At 50.5% G+C, this 15,974-nt stretch overlaps 14 protein-coding genes across 14 annotated transcripts; 8 read left to right on the top strand and 6 right to left on the bottom strand.

Annotated features, from left to right (window-relative positions):
• Positions 1-116: 116 nt before the first annotated feature.
• On the top strand, positions 117-722 carry KL928_002719 (uncharacterized protein; the record flags this gene model as incomplete). Its single annotated transcript, XM_043203226.1, has 1 exon — positions 117-722. One exon carries the CDS (start codon positions 117-119, stop codon positions 720-722), a length of 606 nt encoding a protein of 201 aa, XP_043059873.1.
• A 1-nt stretch (position 723) lies between these two features.
• KL928_002718 (uncharacterized protein) lies at positions 724-2,361 on the bottom strand (the record flags this gene model as incomplete). Its single annotated transcript, XM_043203225.1, has 1 exon — positions 724-2,361. One exon carries the CDS (start codon positions 2,359-2,361, stop codon positions 724-726), a length of 1,638 nt encoding a protein of 545 aa, XP_043059872.1.
• A 70-nt stretch (positions 2,362-2,431) lies between these two features.
• KL928_002717 (uncharacterized protein) lies at positions 2,432-4,108 on the bottom strand (the record flags this gene model as incomplete). The annotated part of the gene is made up of 1 exon (XM_043203224.1): positions 2,432-4,108. The coding sequence occupies one exon, from the start codon at positions 4,106-4,108 to the stop codon at positions 2,432-2,434; it is 1,677 nt and encodes a 558-aa protein (XP_043059871.1).
• Positions 4,109-4,204: 96 nt separating this feature from the next.
• KL928_002716 (uncharacterized protein) lies at positions 4,205-5,563 on the bottom strand (the record flags this gene model as incomplete). The annotated part of the gene is made up of 1 exon (XM_043203223.1): positions 4,205-5,563. The coding sequence occupies one exon, from the start codon at positions 5,561-5,563 to the stop codon at positions 4,205-4,207; it is 1,359 nt and encodes a 452-aa protein (XP_043059870.1).
• A 112-nt stretch (positions 5,564-5,675) lies between these two features.
• KL928_002715 (uncharacterized protein) lies at positions 5,676-6,293 on the top strand (the record flags this gene model as incomplete). The annotated part of the gene is made up of 1 exon (XM_043203222.1): positions 5,676-6,293. One exon carries the CDS (start codon positions 5,676-5,678, stop codon positions 6,291-6,293), a length of 618 nt encoding a protein of 205 aa, XP_043059869.1.
• A 111-nt stretch (positions 6,294-6,404) lies between these two features.
• KL928_002714 (uncharacterized protein) lies at positions 6,405-7,691 on the top strand (the record flags this gene model as incomplete). The annotated part of the gene is made up of 1 exon (XM_043203221.1): positions 6,405-7,691. One exon carries the CDS (start codon positions 6,405-6,407, stop codon positions 7,689-7,691), a length of 1,287 nt encoding a protein of 428 aa, XP_043059868.1.
• Positions 7,692-8,019: 328 nt separating this feature from the next.
• Positions 8,020-9,129, top strand: KL928_002713 (uncharacterized protein; the record flags this gene model as incomplete). The annotated part of the gene is made up of 1 exon (XM_043203220.1): positions 8,020-9,129. One exon carries the CDS (start codon positions 8,020-8,022, stop codon positions 9,127-9,129), a length of 1,110 nt encoding a protein of 369 aa, XP_043059867.1.
• Positions 9,130-9,132: 3 nt separating this feature from the next.
• KL928_002712 (uncharacterized protein) lies at positions 9,133-9,747 on the bottom strand (the record flags this gene model as incomplete). Its single annotated transcript, XM_043203219.1, has 1 exon — positions 9,133-9,747. One exon carries the CDS (start codon positions 9,745-9,747, stop codon positions 9,133-9,135), a length of 615 nt encoding a protein of 204 aa, XP_043059866.1.
• A 492-nt stretch (positions 9,748-10,239) lies between these two features.
• KL928_002711 (uncharacterized protein) lies at positions 10,240-10,956 on the top strand (the record flags this gene model as incomplete). Its single annotated transcript, XM_043203218.1, has 1 exon — positions 10,240-10,956. One exon carries the CDS (start codon positions 10,240-10,242, stop codon positions 10,954-10,956), a length of 717 nt encoding a protein of 238 aa, XP_043059865.1.
• A 213-nt stretch (positions 10,957-11,169) lies between these two features.
• KL928_002710 (uncharacterized protein) lies at positions 11,170-11,574 on the top strand (the record flags this gene model as incomplete). The annotated part of the gene is made up of 1 exon (XM_043203217.1): positions 11,170-11,574. The coding sequence occupies one exon, from the start codon at positions 11,170-11,172 to the stop codon at positions 11,572-11,574; it is 405 nt and encodes a 134-aa protein (XP_043059864.1).
• A 51-nt stretch (positions 11,575-11,625) lies between these two features.
• Positions 11,626-12,837, bottom strand: KL928_002709 (uncharacterized protein; the record flags this gene model as incomplete). Its single annotated transcript, XM_043203215.1, has 1 exon — positions 11,626-12,837. One exon carries the CDS (start codon positions 12,835-12,837, stop codon positions 11,626-11,628), a length of 1,212 nt encoding a protein of 403 aa, XP_043059863.1.
• Positions 12,838-12,914: 77 nt separating this feature from the next.
• KL928_002708 (uncharacterized protein) lies at positions 12,915-13,511 on the top strand (the record flags this gene model as incomplete). Its single annotated transcript, XM_043203214.1, has 1 exon — positions 12,915-13,511. One exon carries the CDS (start codon positions 12,915-12,917, stop codon positions 13,509-13,511), a length of 597 nt encoding a protein of 198 aa, XP_043059862.1.
• Positions 13,512-13,551: 40 nt separating this feature from the next.
• On the bottom strand, positions 13,552-14,592 carry KL928_002707 (uncharacterized protein; the record flags this gene model as incomplete). The annotated part of the gene is made up of 1 exon (XM_043203213.1): positions 13,552-14,592. The coding sequence occupies one exon, from the start codon at positions 14,590-14,592 to the stop codon at positions 13,552-13,554; it is 1,041 nt and encodes a 346-aa protein (XP_043059861.1).
• Positions 14,593-14,699: 107 nt separating this feature from the next.
• On the top strand, positions 14,700-15,971 carry KL928_002706 (uncharacterized protein; the record flags this gene model as incomplete). Its single annotated transcript, XM_043203212.1, has 1 exon — positions 14,700-15,971. The coding sequence occupies one exon, from the start codon at positions 14,700-14,702 to the stop codon at positions 15,969-15,971; it is 1,272 nt and encodes a 423-aa protein (XP_043059860.1).
• Positions 15,972-15,974: the final 3 nt, after the last annotated feature.

Below are 15,974 nucleotides of genomic sequence, written 5' to 3'. Positions count from 1 at the left end.
TTTTACCCACAGAATTTCCTTATCTGATGCGAATAGTGCTGCTTGATGCCAGTGGGCATATTTGCCGGCTGTGGAAGGAAGAGATGAGACGGCTAAAAAAAGAGCTGGCTGATGCGATGCGGTGGCGCGACGAGAAACTGGAGGTTTCCATCTTCCACGGGAATATAGAAAACCTCAAGTTTGACACCAGCAAGGAAAGCGTCTTTTTCTCACCGGGCAACTCCTTTGGCGGAATGGGCGGCGGCTACGACAAGGCGTTGGCGTACCTATTTTCCGAGGCTGGCGACTGGCGTACCACCGACCGGTACGTGAAGAATTGGATAGTCGAAAACAGTAACGGATACTCGGCTCCAGGGACTGCGCAACTGATCCGCTTCGACTGGCCGGACTCGCTAGCCTGGCAGAAGTATAGGGCCAGCGCGATCCTGCACGTCCCGACAATGCGAACTCCAAAAATCCTCGGGTTTACAGAAGAACAGACAATACAATCCGTGTTCGACTGGACCTGGCAGAGTCTGGTGCGGGTCAGACAAGAGCCGTCGCTAGACGTGTTTGTCATGACAGGGATGGGGACGGGATACGGCTGTCTTACGGAAAAACTGGTGTGCCGGACGATGGTGGCGGCAATCGCTATGTTTGGCAGCCAAATGGGCAAAGAAGTGCTGTCCTACTTGGACAGTCCATACAAAAGAAGCGATATCGAAAAGAAACTGTATGGCTGAGTCACTTGCTATACAGTCTGAGCGAGATGCTCGCTGTGAGGGCCATTGTGGCAAAGACAAACACCATCATGAGCGAATCACCCACGGCCTCGCGGTATATTTTCAGCACTTTGGTGGTATATTTTGGGTCCAGGCCGTTGCGCACATAAAAGAAGTTCTCCATGAGAGTTTTGTATATTTTCTCGCCGTCCGGTCTTTTCTTCTTGATGAAGTAGTGCCGTAGCTCTTTGCTGAGGACCGTGCTGTAGATGTTGAGAGTGATTCCTGCCCCAGAAACGGAGCCGATTGACCGGAACAGGTAATTCATTCCGGTGACGGAGGCCTGGTGTTTGAGACCAACTTTGCCCACCACCATGATCAGCAGACTCACCAAGAACATGCCGTATCCAAATCCGGTCAAGGAGAAGCCCGCGGCAAGCAGCGCAATCTGCCAATAGTTGCGGTCTTCTGGCGCGAACGCTGGCTTTGCAGTCAGACAAACACCAAGCGACACGAGCGAGCCTGAACACACAGCCAGGAACCCCAATATCGAGACGCGGACGGATTGGGCGACGATGTAGTCGTCCTTTGCGTTGGCGTCGTGTTTCAGTAGCCAGCCGGAATACAGCGAGCCAAAAGACACGAAAAACACGCCAAAGCCGTTGAACAGCCCCAGTTGCAGCGAGTCAAGACCGTGGACGGTCTGCAGATAGATAGGCAGGATAAAATTGATTCCGTACAGCGTCATGGTTCCAAACATCGCTGTGAGGGCCCCCAAGCGCAGGACTCCCTGGAAAGCGAACGGCGGGATGATATGTTCTGTAGCGGGTCTGGTTTCCACCAGATAGAATAGCACGCCGGAAACAGCGGCACTGGCCACGAATGTGAGCCCCTCGGCGCGGCTGGTCGACGAGAACAGGAGCAGCACGCTCGCAATAAGCAACGCCAGCGTCAGCGAGCCGGCCAGGTCGATCTTGGAAAAGTTTTCTTTGGTGAAGCGTTTGTGCGTACGTCCCTCTGCGTCGTCAATGTACTCGTGCACGTTGGTGGAGACAAGGTACGCGGCAAGAACCACCAGTGGCACCTGACAGCCAAACATCCATCTCCAGCCGTTATTCGGGTCTAGGCCGAGACTAATACCGCCAATGATTGGACCGATAAATTGGCCCAGGCCGTACACGAGATTTGCGTATCCCTGGTACATGCCGCGCATTCTGAGCGGAACGACGTCGGTGACGACGATAGAGCTCAGGGCAGAGATTCCGCCGCCTCCAATTCCCGCCAACGCCCGCGCAGCAGCAAATTGGGTCACCGACCGCGAGCAGGCACACAAAAGACAGCCCAATCCGAACCAGAACTGCGCAAATAGGAGACTTGTTTTGCGGCCAAACACCTCGCTGATTTTGCCCATCAGCGGCTGGAAAATCGCGTTGGTCAGCAGGTAGCTCGTGCCGATCCAGGCAAGTCTATTGGAGTCATGAAGCAGCGAGGCAATGGTGTTGGCCGTGGTCGACACGATGGTGGAGTCAGCTGACGAAAGAAATGAACCGGTCCACAGAGACACGATGATGAGCGGCAGGTTTCCCGGCAGCGGTGTGTGTGCCGGTGCCGGCTGCGGGAGCAGCGGCGACTGCTCTGTTGGTTTATGGGGAAGTTGCATAAAAAAATAAAAATAAAAATTATTCGCGTAGCAGAAATTAAGTAAAAATCTATAAATCGGTGCAAAACCGCTACCCTTTCGGTCTTGCCTCAATCATCCGTATGTACGAGTTCTTGGTGGCCTTACGCCAGCGTTTACCATATATCATGAGCGGAAGACTCAGAAACATGAAGAACAGATTCAGCACCGCGAGAGCCACGTATGTAGCCTCTGTGCCGGACCTGTCCAGCCACGGCGAGCACGCGAACGTGAAAATGCAGCCGATGATGTTGTTGATCACCTCGACGGCAATGAGAGTCTCCAGAATCAGCTGGTCGTAGGTCCCGATCACGTAGAGCATCGCCAGGTTTCCAGCGGACGAAAACAGGTATGCGATCATTGCCAGCCCCACGTAGATGACGCGCCAGTCGAGGCCCCTCGAAACGCCAAAGCCAAACATCAGGAGCCCTACAGAGCCAACTATGCCGGAGAGAAACGCGAAAAACAGTCTGAACTCAGACTCCACAATGCCGTTGTTCTTGCGGGCCACCCAGAGCACAAAGTAGTCCGTGAGCGATCCTGCGTAGATGCTGCCAATAAAGGAGCCAATAATGCACGGAATGTTCATCAGGGCAATGCGGCGACCGGAATAGTTGAACGGGTCAGCGTAGAGATCTGTATCCTGGGTGGTGAGGTAGAAAGACAACACTGCGCTCTGGAAGCCCCAGATAAGGCCGCCAAAAATCACGGGCGGAAACCAGAAACAACGGAAATTGTAGACTAGCAGTTTGGCGTATTGCTTGACAAAATCCTGCATTGACCGGTTCTTCCAGGCACCAAGAAGCGAATAGCGCTGCTTCCAAGTGGCCGGAGCGTCGTGGTACCCAAAGTCGTCGTCCTGCTCATTGCTGACAATTCCGTGTGTCTGCAGACTTCTATTGAGCAGCGAATTCTGGGAATGGTAGGCGAACCTTGAGTAATCGAAATAGTCCTCCTCGAGAAGAAATAGCACCATGAGCAAGCATATTCCGCTCGCTATTGCTCCAGACCACCCCACCCAAGTGAAACCCCTATGCTGGGCAATTATGTTGGCAAAAAGCGGACCCATATAGGTGCCAAGCGAGGTTGCCAGTATATAAATCGTGACAACGGCGCCCAACTGGTGCTTGAAAAACATGCTGCTCATGCTCAGCTGCACTTGGGCCTCTGTCGAGCCTTCCGCAAACCCAATGAGTACCTGAGACCCAAAAATGTCGCCCTTGTGACGTATACGGGCGTACCAGATGGACCCAAAGAGCGCAAATAGCAGCCCGAGAACGTACGTGATTCTGCGGCCACAAAGAGACGCAAGAGGGCCGTACAGCCAAACGGATGCTGCAATGGAAATGAACAGTACTCCGGCGGAATTGTTGAGCCAGTCATAGTCGATACCTGTGAGCTCGTTGATAGAGTCTTGAGGAGCAGATGCGTCGTTCGCTATCGCTGCCGTAAAGGCCGTTATTAAAATCAAAATGAAAAACTGAAGCAATTTCCTCCATGGTGGCCAATTCAGAGGGTCATTGACCGAGTTGGACGGCTGTGGAAGCAGTATCACTCCGTATTTCGACTTGAGGTCAGGAATATCTTCGAGAGGTGTGTTTCTGTCATAGACATAGTTGCATGGTCGGGAGGTTTTCTGTAACTGTTTGTGGTGTAGAATCGCAGAGGTGTAAATGGAATATGTGCCAGGAATATATTGTGGGTGGTAAATATCCGTGTACTTCTCCATAAAAACGGATTTATAGAAGTCCGATTTTTTTTTTTTTTTTTTCGAGGCAAATCGGATATTATTTTGCTATCAGAAATTTTAGTGTACAAATTTGACTTATTTTGGAATTCTTCCCTCCACCAGCCTGAAGAGTTTGTCCACCACCTCTTCGCCGCTCGCGATAATCCCGTCATGAAGGTACTCGGTGGTTATCCATCTCTTGAACTCAAAGACAGACGAATTGGCCAGGGCAAGCTCGGTGCTCACGTACTGGTCGTCGTAGCAGAGCAGACAGTAAACCGGCAATTTAGCGAGCGTGACGTTGCGCAACTTTGATAAATCCCAGATCTTGTCCCATCTGTCGTATGTGTGAACGAGCTCCAACAGCGGCTTCAGACTCCTCAATGACTGGAAATCGTCGCAAATTCCAGGATAGTGGTGCTCGCTAGTGAAATAAAATTCTCCGTCGTCATGGACGCGCTCTTTTATTTTGTTGACAAACCATTGGCTGCTCGACCCATTGCCATTCATGTAGATAGCCTCCTGGAAAAAGAAGTACAGCAGATTGGAGTCGAATCCGGACCCGTCCTGGGCATTTTTCAGCGTGGTGTATGACAACTGTCCTGTCGTTTGTAGCTCCAGCGTCATGGTGACAACTAGCTTGTTCATCCATCCAAAACCACCGACTGTGGCAAAGTGCATCCCCAGTTGCTGGAACCGTTCGGGGCTCAGAACACCCCCGTTCGGCAGCGCGGGTCTATCTTTCTTCAGATAGTCAACTATGCGCTCCACCCGTTGCTTGTTCCCCGGATACTCCTCGTAGAACTCCAGAGTCCTCCGTTTAGCGGTAGCAAGGTTATTTATGGATATCTGTGTCAGATCTCCTGTGAGTGGTGGAAGTCCAGCAAAAATCAGGACTTTTTTCAGCGCTTCCGGGAACATCGAGCAGTAGCAAATAGAGCAAAAACCACCGTACGAGTAGCCAAGCAAAGTCCATTTGCAGCGGCCAACAAGCCCCAGCCGGATTTGCTCGCAGTCGCGGATGATCGAGTCTGCACGAAAACACTCCAGATAATGAAGCTGGTTTTCAGCCGACCCTAGACTCAGCAGTTTGGCAACGTGTATAGGCGTCGACAGTCCTGTGCCCCGCTGGTCAAGAAGCAGCACCGTATACCCCTTACGTAATAGTGGAGAGAGAAAAGTGGGCCTTGAAGCGTCGCTTGGAAACTCCGACTCATAGCCAGGCCCTCCTTGCAAATACAGCAGTATGTGATCCAAATTTCGAGAAATGTCTGCTTCGTAAACAAAACCCGTTGGCTCCCCGTATTTGTAGCTGTTGACCAGCTTGACACAGATACTGATAGTGGAGTCTGGCACTGTATAGTCCAGCGGCACCAAAAATCTCAGGATGGAGACCTTCATGTCTCCCAGGACAAACGAGTCCTCTACGCTATACGACAACTCTTCAAACGGCATAATTGATAAACAGTCAGGGCAGGATCTTTTCACCCCAAAAAATTAAATTGAGTCGACGCGTCGATTTGATCGGGGATTTAGGCATGTGATAATGCCCCGTATTTTGTTTGTCATGGATTATATCGACACTGTTTTGTCAGCCTCTAAGAATGCCGTCATATATGGCTACAGAGTGCGCTTCATACACAGCATAGCGGTACAGATGGGATCAATGGACAGACGAAGACGACTGATGGATCAGATAGTCGAAAAAGTGATAAGGTCGATACGATTGGGGCTCGACCACGGCAAGCTTTTGGCCCTATTTGCCTTAATCTACAGCTCGGTGCAATTGTCGCTGAACCAGATAGCACCGAAAAGAACGATCAACCATTTTATTGGGGGATTTCTCGGGGGCATATTGGTCTATGGGGGCGTTCTGAACATGCACTTCAAGAAGTTTGTGAACGAAGCAATAGCAACACAGATCACGATGTATTGTCTGTCGCGAGTTGTTCTGGCACTGGGTAAATGGCTCTCTGTTAAACTTCACCGTAGGACAAGGCTACGCCGTGCTCAGATTGAGAAAGTCGGTTGGAGAACAACTAGTGGCCTGGTCTGGGGACTGCTCATGGTTTTCTACAATGTGGATAAAGACCTGTATCTTCAACGGGCATTGAGGCATAGTTTGGATTTCCAGTTTGGTGGTACTTGGTACAGCTGGCTCGAAGCGTTCAATTATGCGCGCTAGCGATTTTGGTCTGTTTTGACTGTTTTTTATCTGGCACGCTGGATCTACGAGGTGATAACGCAAAAAACATGTGAGAAAAAATAAAAAAAAAATTAAGAGACTATATCAAACATGATAAGCCATGACAGGAAGAATTTGATGAGGTCGACCACAGATCGGCCTCTGAGGTTTGCGCTTCTGGGACCCCATAACTCGTCCAAGTCGTCGATTGTTTCGATCATCACAAACAACAAATCTCTTGGTAATTACTACCCTACTATCCAGAACTCCCCCACATTACTGCAGTTTCAGCCTGCAAACCCCAAAACCAGGACCCTACTGGATATCAACGCAACTGAGGCGGACTTTGAGGAAATGGGAATTATAGGAGGCACCGATATCAACCTCACAGAGCCTATTTTGAATGCGCTCAAAAAAACACAGTCAAGAAATACGTCTACCGAGTACGTTCTCAGCAAGACTCTCAACTACTACGACCTGGACTACACACAGTTGGACGACAAGCTATCTCCGATATCGCCCTATTCATCGCCGTTGAATTACAGCAGCTTTTCGAGTCCCTTTAGTTCGCCTTTTGAGCAGCCTTTCGAAAAGCAATTTTTTCGGTCGAATTCCAGTAACCACAGTGCGTATACTCCGCCATACACCACACCAATTCTTATTGAACTGATCGACACGCCTGGCGTGGAGGCAGAGGAGCTCATACCTTTTTTGGAACGGTCTTTAGACTCGAGATTGGCCAAGGACGTTCTGAGGAACCTGGCCGAGGACAACGACGGAGGACTTGGACGTGCTAGGGTGAAGCCGTTGATAGTCGGGTCTGGAATTAGTGACCTGAACGGCTCCATCGATGGATACATTCTCTGCTATAGCTGCATTCCAGAAACGACGCTGGACTCTCCACCCCCGTCTTACTGCGTGACGGACGATCCGCAAGACAGCCAGCCTCTCAAGCCGTTGGAAGTGGTCAAGGCGATCAAATCGACTTTGGAGGAGGCATGGACAGAGTTTTTAAGATACCACCATAACTGGGAGGTTGGCAAGGAGTATGACATCTTCTCTATCAACCGCTCTCTCAAAACTTTGTGGACTAAATCCAAAATAGCACAGACGGACCCCAACGCAACGTATCTTCCTCCCATCGTGATGGTCGCGACCCATTGTGCACATGAGCTGGCGTCGCCGGTGCTGATCGAAGAAGGCAGGAAATTGGCCAAACAATGGAGCTTCCCGTTCATCGAGATCGACTGTTCGTTCGAGAACTGGACGAACGTGGAAGAATGCGTGGGGCTGATGATCAGAGAGAGTATCGAGTCGCAAAGAGCAGCAGGCCGGTTGGGCGCGCTCAAAAAGAGCAAGGTCGCGGCAGCCATAAAGCCCAAGGTCCATATAGCATAGCACACTCGAGCCACCTTATCGATCTGCTTATATAATAGGCGAAATCTTGGCCAAGATTTCCACCTGATCAATGTGTATTCAACAAGATAATTTCCAACGAGCGTTCACGAGGATATCGCTCTGGACCTTGATTAGCCGCGGTGACACTTCTCGGGCGTCCAAAGCTCGCGAAACCAGTTCCGATGCTACTGGTTTTTGTATGGCGCGCTTACCCGGCCCAGGCTCGAGATACCGAGTTTGTGTATAAATGCTTGGTTGTTTCTTGGCTGTGCAGAGTACCCAGTCGTATATTAACACAAGGAAGTGATAAGAACTTCGTAGATCTAGCATGTCGTTCTTCTCGAAGCTCCAGTCGAGCATCAAAAAGGGAGACGTATCCCAGGCCAACAGCTCGGACGAGGAAATCTCCGACACGGTGTCGGCCCATAATCTGCATGTCGAAGTGGTGACTTTGAAGGACTACAAAAAAGCGGCAAAGACTTTGCAAATCGCATTCAAGGACGACCTGTATGTCAACTATCTCACGAGTGGTATTACCGACGCGCGCCTGAAACGACAGATGAACATGGCCCTGTTTGAGGCCACGGTTTACTCGACGATTCTCAAGGGACTGGTGGTCGCTGTGCGAGATTCGGAGCTGGAGCAGAAGATGCCCGATGCTCCGTTTTTGGCTGTCGCGTGCTTTGAGAAACCGCAGAAGGCCAAAGACCATCAGCCGCAGTCGATCCTTAATTACTTGTGGTCGCTATATCAAGGCGGGTATTTGAAGTTCATGTGGTTAGCAAATAAAGAAACTAGACAGAGGGTGTTTGAGGAGCAGTCACAGATGCTTGAGTCGTTCCGCGCAGAGGTTCTCGGCCCCGATCGAGACAAATCGTGGTACCTGTCCGACATAGGTGCCATTCCAAGAGGTCGAGGCAAAGGACTGGCTCGACGTTTGATCGATTTCGTGACACACAACTACATTGATCTGCATAAGCAGCCAACAGAGGACGGCGACTCGGACCTCGAGGACGACGCCGACCCCGTGCATTCTGGATTCGACGCAAACGAGGAATCGCTACTGGACTCGGAGATCCAGTCGTATAATTTCGACTTTGACTTACAGTCGGATACATTTACAGATTATTCGGGCTACTCGTCGGCCAGCTCCGACGCGTCGTCGGCCCACTCGTCGTGGTACTACGACGAAGACCGCGATATTCTGGCGGAGTACGACCAGCGCAAAAGCAAGGGCAGACAGATCGGGGCCCCGCTGTACTTGGAAAGCTCGCATCCTCGCAACAGGAAAATTTATCAGAAGCTTGGATTTACCTACGTTAAGACAGTCAAAGTGGCCGACGTGCTGGATCGTGAGGGCAAGATGAGAACGTTGACGCTCGATCTCATGGTCCGTGGCATAAAAGGTGCGAAGTGGCAGCGACAGGACTCGACTTGAAAACTATGGTTTGGGAAGGTCAGGAATGGAGGGGAACAGAGTCCCGTTGTTCAGCTTCTGCACGATCTGCTGATGTCTAATTTTCTTGCTATGCTGCTGGAGTCTCGATTTGTAGAAGACAGCATCCAGCGTATATCTTGTGTAGGCTTTGATAAATTTTTCTAATTTAGCTCTTGCCAGATCACGCTGTTTTATTATTTCCGAAAGCTGCTGCTTCAGATCTGGCTGATTCTCGTCTTCTTTTGGTTTCCATAGGTAATCTCGCACTCTGGCAAGCTGCGACTCTCGCTGCTGGATCTTGTGCTGAATCTGGGCGGCCTTCTGGTCTGAGCTTCGGACTTCTTTGTCGAGGGACTGGTACTCTGCGTCTTTTTCGTCTTCACCGTCTGCATATTTTACCGTACAGAACTGCTTGTCCTTTAAGTGCGACTCACAAACGTAAAAAAAATCCGGAGACGACACCAGAACGGCCTGCGTCGATTTATAGCATATTGTACACGGTTTCGCGTTATCACTGCTCACTCTGCGCAGCTGATAGATATTTGGAAACGGAGATGTCATTTCTTCTGGAATAATTAGAGATTGTTCCTGTTTCCGTGCACGGATGTCAGATAACATGAAAAGGGAATGAGCACTGTTTACTAAAATTAACCAGAACATTGTTCATTCCATCGATTTAAAGTGCCTCGCATCCCCGTACAGCAGAACGCCCTGTAGTAAGTTCATTTTTGGTTTTTACGACCTATTTTTGGCGCAGGAGTACAATATTCAGACTTCCGAGTAGGGAATCTTCATAAAAAACGCTGCAGACATGTTAATACCGTTTGCATATTGTTGCGTGAAAATTTTCAAAACTGGCCTATAACAGGTTCCAGGCTGAAATGTGCCGAGGCGACCTTGCAGGCTGCGTATTTTCCCTGAAAATTACTGCGTGCACCAGGGCGAAGCAGGGGGGCCAGGGGCTAATTCCGCCACGTTTTTCCCCTATAGGTCCTATCGTCCCACCGTTGCATGATGCATTTTTTTGAATCTCGCTCGCTTACCTGTTTCTCTTCCTGACGTATAAAATTTGCAAAATTCCGCAGTTCTTTTGAAATTAATTGCCAACTCATGCCTAGAACCTCCTCCACTAAAAAACACAAGGGCCGTGTTTTCCAATGTGTTGGCTACGAGAACTGCTCGATGTCATTCACTCGTTCTGAACATCTCGCTAGACATATTAGAAAACACACCGGCGAGAGACCTTTCAAGTGCGAACATTGCGCTCGCCGATTCTCTAGACTGGACAATCTTAGACAACATAAACAAACCGTCCACATTTACGAGAATTTCATTCTCACGTATCCCGGCGAAAATGTCAATGTCAGAATGAAATCTGAGGAAAAGGATACGCACACGCAGAAAAACCAGGCTGTCGTCCAGCAAGGCGCAATGCTTCCGCCGCCTCGTAGAAGCATTTTGTTGTCCGGCAGCAACGAATTCAGACCACACCTGCCCAACAAGCCGGGCCCGATCTTTGTCCAGAACTCCAATTTCTCGCCAGCTGGCTCCCAATTGCCAACGCCGACCCCAAGCGCTGTGCCATCTGCCTCTTCTGCTTCCTCCAGCAGAGTGAACTCTCCTCATTCTGTCTCTTTCATCATAAACAACTACGATACCCCTATCTCCGCAGGAACGCCTACTAGTACGAAAACATGGCTCAATAACGTGCTGAATAATCAGCTGGCTACGCCAGACTCAGCCGCGGCACAGACCCTCGTTACTATGGGCGGCTCGCAGACCCCTAACGGATACAGACTCCCTGCCCTGAATGAACTAGGCATTTAATTAATATACGATAACGATAATAGTCACGCAGCATTTGCAGCATTCTGTGGTAATATTCTCAGGCCCGTTAAAAAAAAAAAAAAGAGCACCACTTCCAGGTTGTCACAGTTACCCGGCCCAGTGCCCTGACCCTGCCCTCCTTTAAAGAATATAAACATTCAAAATATAAACATTTGTTTACCTATTTGTATTTAAAGCTTCTTCCATCTTAATATGTCAGGAAAAGTTCACGGAGGAAAAGGAAAGTCGGGAGCCAAAGAGGGGTCCCTCAAATTGCAGAGCCACTCTGCCAGAGCGGGCCTGCAATTTCCTGTTGGAAGAATCAAGAGATACCTTAAGAAGCAGGCCCAGTCCAAGATCAGAGTGGGATCGAAGTCGGCCATCTATCTTGCCGCTGTGCTAGAATATCTGACTGCCGAGGTGCTTGAGCTGGCAGGAAACGCTGCTAAGGACCTCAAGGTTAAAAGAATCACACCGAGACATCTGCAGCTGGCCATCAGAGGTGACGAGGAACTCGATACTCTGATCAAGGCCACCATTGCCTACGGTGGTGTGCTGCCCCACATCAACAAGGCACTGTTGCTCAAGGTCGAGAAAAGCAAGGGTCGTGGCGAGTAAATTACTTCTTTGTATACTAAGTGAATGTATCTTAAGCGTGATTAGGGTAGACTATGTACGTGTTCGGAGCTGTGCAAAAGTAGTATCGTTCAGCTGGATGGTATAATTCGTGTCCCCAGCGCGCGTGACGGGCAGAATTGTCCAGTCGGGAGGAATAAACGCGTTCTGAGGTATATTAATAGTGGTTTTCGAGCTTGGTTGCGACTTATTCTGGAACACGTCTCTGCGGCAAGTCGGACACACATGCGATCGTCCAAGCCAGCTCTTGAGACACCCGTGATGTAGAACATGGCCGCAATTGAGTCTCTTTGGCGCGGACCGCGAGTTCTTATCGCTCACGATCTCCATCTCGTCACGACAGATGATGCAAATGTCTTCCTTGCGCAGGTCGTCCTCGTTCGCGTTCATGATGTTGTTGTTGAGGTCTCTTGTCGCCTTGATCATGTACATCAGGTCGCCAAACTGTTTGGCCAGGCGAGTGAACGAGGTGTACATGTCTCCAGCGAAATTCACCGGAAGACGGTCGGCGTAAATGAGTCCCACAAAGAGCACCAAGACTGCCGCGCTCTTGATGATGCTCAGAATGAAAGAGCCGATTTTTGAGAGCCAGATCTTGGACTCCCAAGCGTCCTCCTCGGGATATTTGTTAAGATAGGCCATTTCTGCGACGTTGAGGACAAATTTGAGCGTTGCATCCAGCACGTTGAGGTAGATGACAAGGAAATCCAGGCCAAAAATCAAAAACACGTCTGCCGAGTGGATAAAAGACCTGTTAATGCATGATTTCACTATTTTGTCGTCAAGGACCAGAAAAAGACACAACACAAGGGTATTTCTGTTGACCAGGGTCCTGAAAATCGAGCGCTTCTGCTGAATAAGCATCTCCAGTCTGTCTTCCAGAACCCAATGGAAACATTTCATGAACAACAAACCGCAAACCAGTGCTCCGAGCAGCAGGTTGTTCTCCTTGCGGAAAACACCAATTGTCATGAGCATGTTGGTGACGGCAAACCACGAGCGCTCGTAGATATGCTCCATCTCGATTATTCGCAGCTCGCCAAACAGCAGCACCTGTAGAAATTTGCCTAAGGTGATGCCCATCACCAGAAACCAGTTCCCGATCACCACCAGGTACGGGCCCTGGATAAGCTGCACTCCGACGGAATAGATGTTGGGTCTTTCAAGCAGCGACTCGTACACCATGTAGAAGGCGACGGCCGTGCTGGCAACGGCGTACAAAGCAAATTTCATACGAAGTACCATAGTCTAGCAGATTGCACAGACAGAAAATTAGGTGGCGGAGGAACGAAAAATTACAGGCTGTGCCGTAAAAACAGAGAATGAGCTCTGTTGCACTGAAACTGACCACGCTGCTGGTGCGGCAGATCGCCAAGCCCATTGCCAACACGCTGAAGCACGAAGCAAAGAACCACAGGGGGTTCAAGGTGGTTTGTGTGCGCGTTGCGCAGTATTTCCATTTCCTAGACGAGAGACTCAAAACCTCGCTCTTGCGCAGTAAAGCACGCCCGGTCCGCCCGCTCAACGAGGCAAAGGCCATCCAGAACGGAGCAGAGATCTTGTCGGAAACGTTTATATTTAGCGTTGCTGCAGGGGCGCTTCTCTACGAATCAAATAGACAGCGGGTCAAAGAGAATAATAGAAAGGACGCAATGGAGGAGGACGTTAGACGACTGGAAGAAGAGATCACGGAACTGAGAGAGGTGGTGAAAAGGATGGGCGGGGAAAAGCTTGTGGCGGATATCGAGGTGCAAAACAACAATCCCGAGATTGTCGTCGCTGTGCCCAAAGGCGACCCGGCCAACCTGGTGGGGGAGATCAAGCGAGAGAAACAGATTCTGAGAGAAGAGGAAAAGCACCGGCAGCAGGAGTTGGAGAAGGAGAAGGGAGCGATAGATAAGAAGTCCGAACATAAATGATATCATTACTTGTATATAGATGAATATTCTTGCGTATAGTTCATTCGAGACCCATTTCCCGCAAAATGGTCTCGCCCTCGCTGATGGCGTTCCCGGCGCCGGGCCTACCGTCCCGCTCCAGCTTCAGCCCCTCGCGGATCTTGTTGATGCCCTTAAGGTATTGGAGCACAAAACTCTCGCCTGAGAAATTAAGCTTTAGCATTTCCTCGAGCTCGTAAAATTGTGTGTGCTGCCCGGCAACGGTCAGTTCCCATAGCAACGACACTACGTACATTGCAAGATGTGTTTTGGAGCCCGACTTGAACAGGGGGGCGGTCTCCAGTCGCAGAAAATGGTGTGTTTGATAGTCCTTCTTGCATGCGTCCTCGTCAAGCCGCTTATCCAGCGCGTTATCGACGACCTGATAAGGATATCGCCCCACTATCTCCGACGACTTCATGTCGTGCGAGTTCTGGAGAAACCGCAGAAATCTGAATATCTTGGGCTGATACCGTCTTGGCACCCCATCATTGGCGCGCACCCGCGCTTTTGTGGGGTCGTCCTCGCACCCTGTCTCCTTTTCGTTGAGTCTTTTCAAAATCTCCAGTCCCACCGGCCACAGCTCTCTGGTGTCGGTGCCATAAACCCGCACCAGCAGAGCAAATATGCGGTAGCTGGTCTCCCACCTGCCCTGCATCAGGTTGATATGCAACAGGGTGTTCAACATCCTTACATGGCTCTGGAGCGAGCCTCTGGCGTTCACGTGACTGCGCGCTATTCCACTCCGAGATGGAATAATCTCGTCGCCACAGATGAGAGTCTGTAGCTCGGCGTCCTCATTGGAGTATGCTTGAGCTTTTTCAGGGGCCTCGCGCTCGACCAATGAGGGGCTCCCATTACCGATCCACCGTTCGTATGAATTTTCCAGTATACCGTTGCGTTTGTTTGCGTTCTTCGGCCTGTTGTCCGGGTTGAATATGCGTTTCCCCGGCTGAGACGCTATCTGACTCGCCGCGTAGTTGCCGACCCGTTTCGCGAGCTGGATGCGGCGCCGATTGGCAAAATCTGAGTCCAGCGCAGAGCTGTAGTGCAAAAACGCCATACTATATAATTTTTCCCAGAGATTTCCGTATTAGTTCATGCACGTACATGTTATCTAAAAGAACAGTCCTTACTACGAATTACTCATTCTTTCCAATCTCACGATCGATGTCTCTTCCATCCCACAATCCCTACTTCAAAGTCGGCGGCAAGGACATCTGGTCCTTGATCAACGAAACGGCGGCCGCTGCCGAGCAGGAGAGCGGACGCAAGATGGTTAATCTCGGCCAAGGCTTCTTCTCGTACTCGCCGCCGGACTTTGCCATCAATGCCGCCAAGAGGGCCCTGGACGTTCCGGCCAACAACCAGTATGCCCCAGCGAAGGGCAGACCCAGTCTTGTGCAGGCCATCATCGACACGTATTCGCCGATCTACGGAAGACAGCTGACTAAGGACGAGGTCCTGGTCACCACCGGGGCCAACGAGGGCATGCTTTCCTGTTTCTTCGGTTTCATTGCTCCCGGCGACGAGGTCATCGTCTTTGAGCCCTTCTTCGACCAGTACATCTCCAACATCGAGATGCCTGGAGGCAAGGTCAAGTACGTCCAGCTGCATCCACCAGCGGACTTCGCTACCAAAACCGTGACCGGTGACGACTGGACCATCGACTGGAACGAGCTGGAGGCGGCAATCACGCCAAAGACAAAGATGGTTGTCCTGAACTCTCCGCACAATCCGATCGGAAAAGTCTTCAACAAGCAGGAGCTGCTCAGAATCGGCGAGCTGGCCGTCAAGCACAACTTTTTAATTCTTTCCGACGAGGTCTACGAGAACCTCTACTACGGGGACTTCACCAGAGTTGCGCTCTTGAGCCCAGAAATCGGCAGAAGAACCCTAACGGTTGGTTCCGCCGGTAAGAGCTTCGCGGCCACTGGTTGGCGTGTTGGCTGGGTCATTGGCGACAAGGAGACCGTGCAGTACTGTGCGCTGGCCCACACTCGCATCTGTTTCAGCACGCCCAACGTGATGCAGGAGGCGACTGCACAGGCGTTGCAACTGGCAAGAACCAACGGCTACTACGAGCAAACCAGAAAAGAGTATCTCAACAAATATAGAATCTTCACGGCAGTCTTTGACGAGCTGGGCTTGCCGTACACCATTGCCGACGGAGGATACTTTTTGCTGGTGAATATGAAGAAGGTGGAGATTCCAAAAGAGGTCGAGTTCCCGCAGGAGATTGCGCACAAGCCGCGCGACTTCAAGCTTGCTTTCTGGCTCATTAAGCAGTTTGGCGTGGTGAGCATTCCTCCGTCCGAGTTCTATCTGCCTCAGAATGCACATGTGATTGAGGACTGTCTTCGTTTCGCCGTGTGCAAAGATGACTCTGTCTTGGAAGAAGCGGTGCAAAGACTGCGGCTGCTTAAGCAGTATATTAAATAGATG

This window comes from Ogataea angusta (assembly GCF_019207475.1).
Source record: "Ogataea angusta isolate 61-244 chromosome Unknown 61-244_NODE_5_length_850226_cov_91.758892, whole genome shotgun sequence".
NCBI classification, from domain to species: Eukaryota; Fungi; Ascomycota; class Pichiomycetes; order Pichiales; family Pichiaceae; genus Ogataea; species Ogataea angusta.
This window is presented reverse-complemented; position numbering and strand designations above follow the sequence as displayed.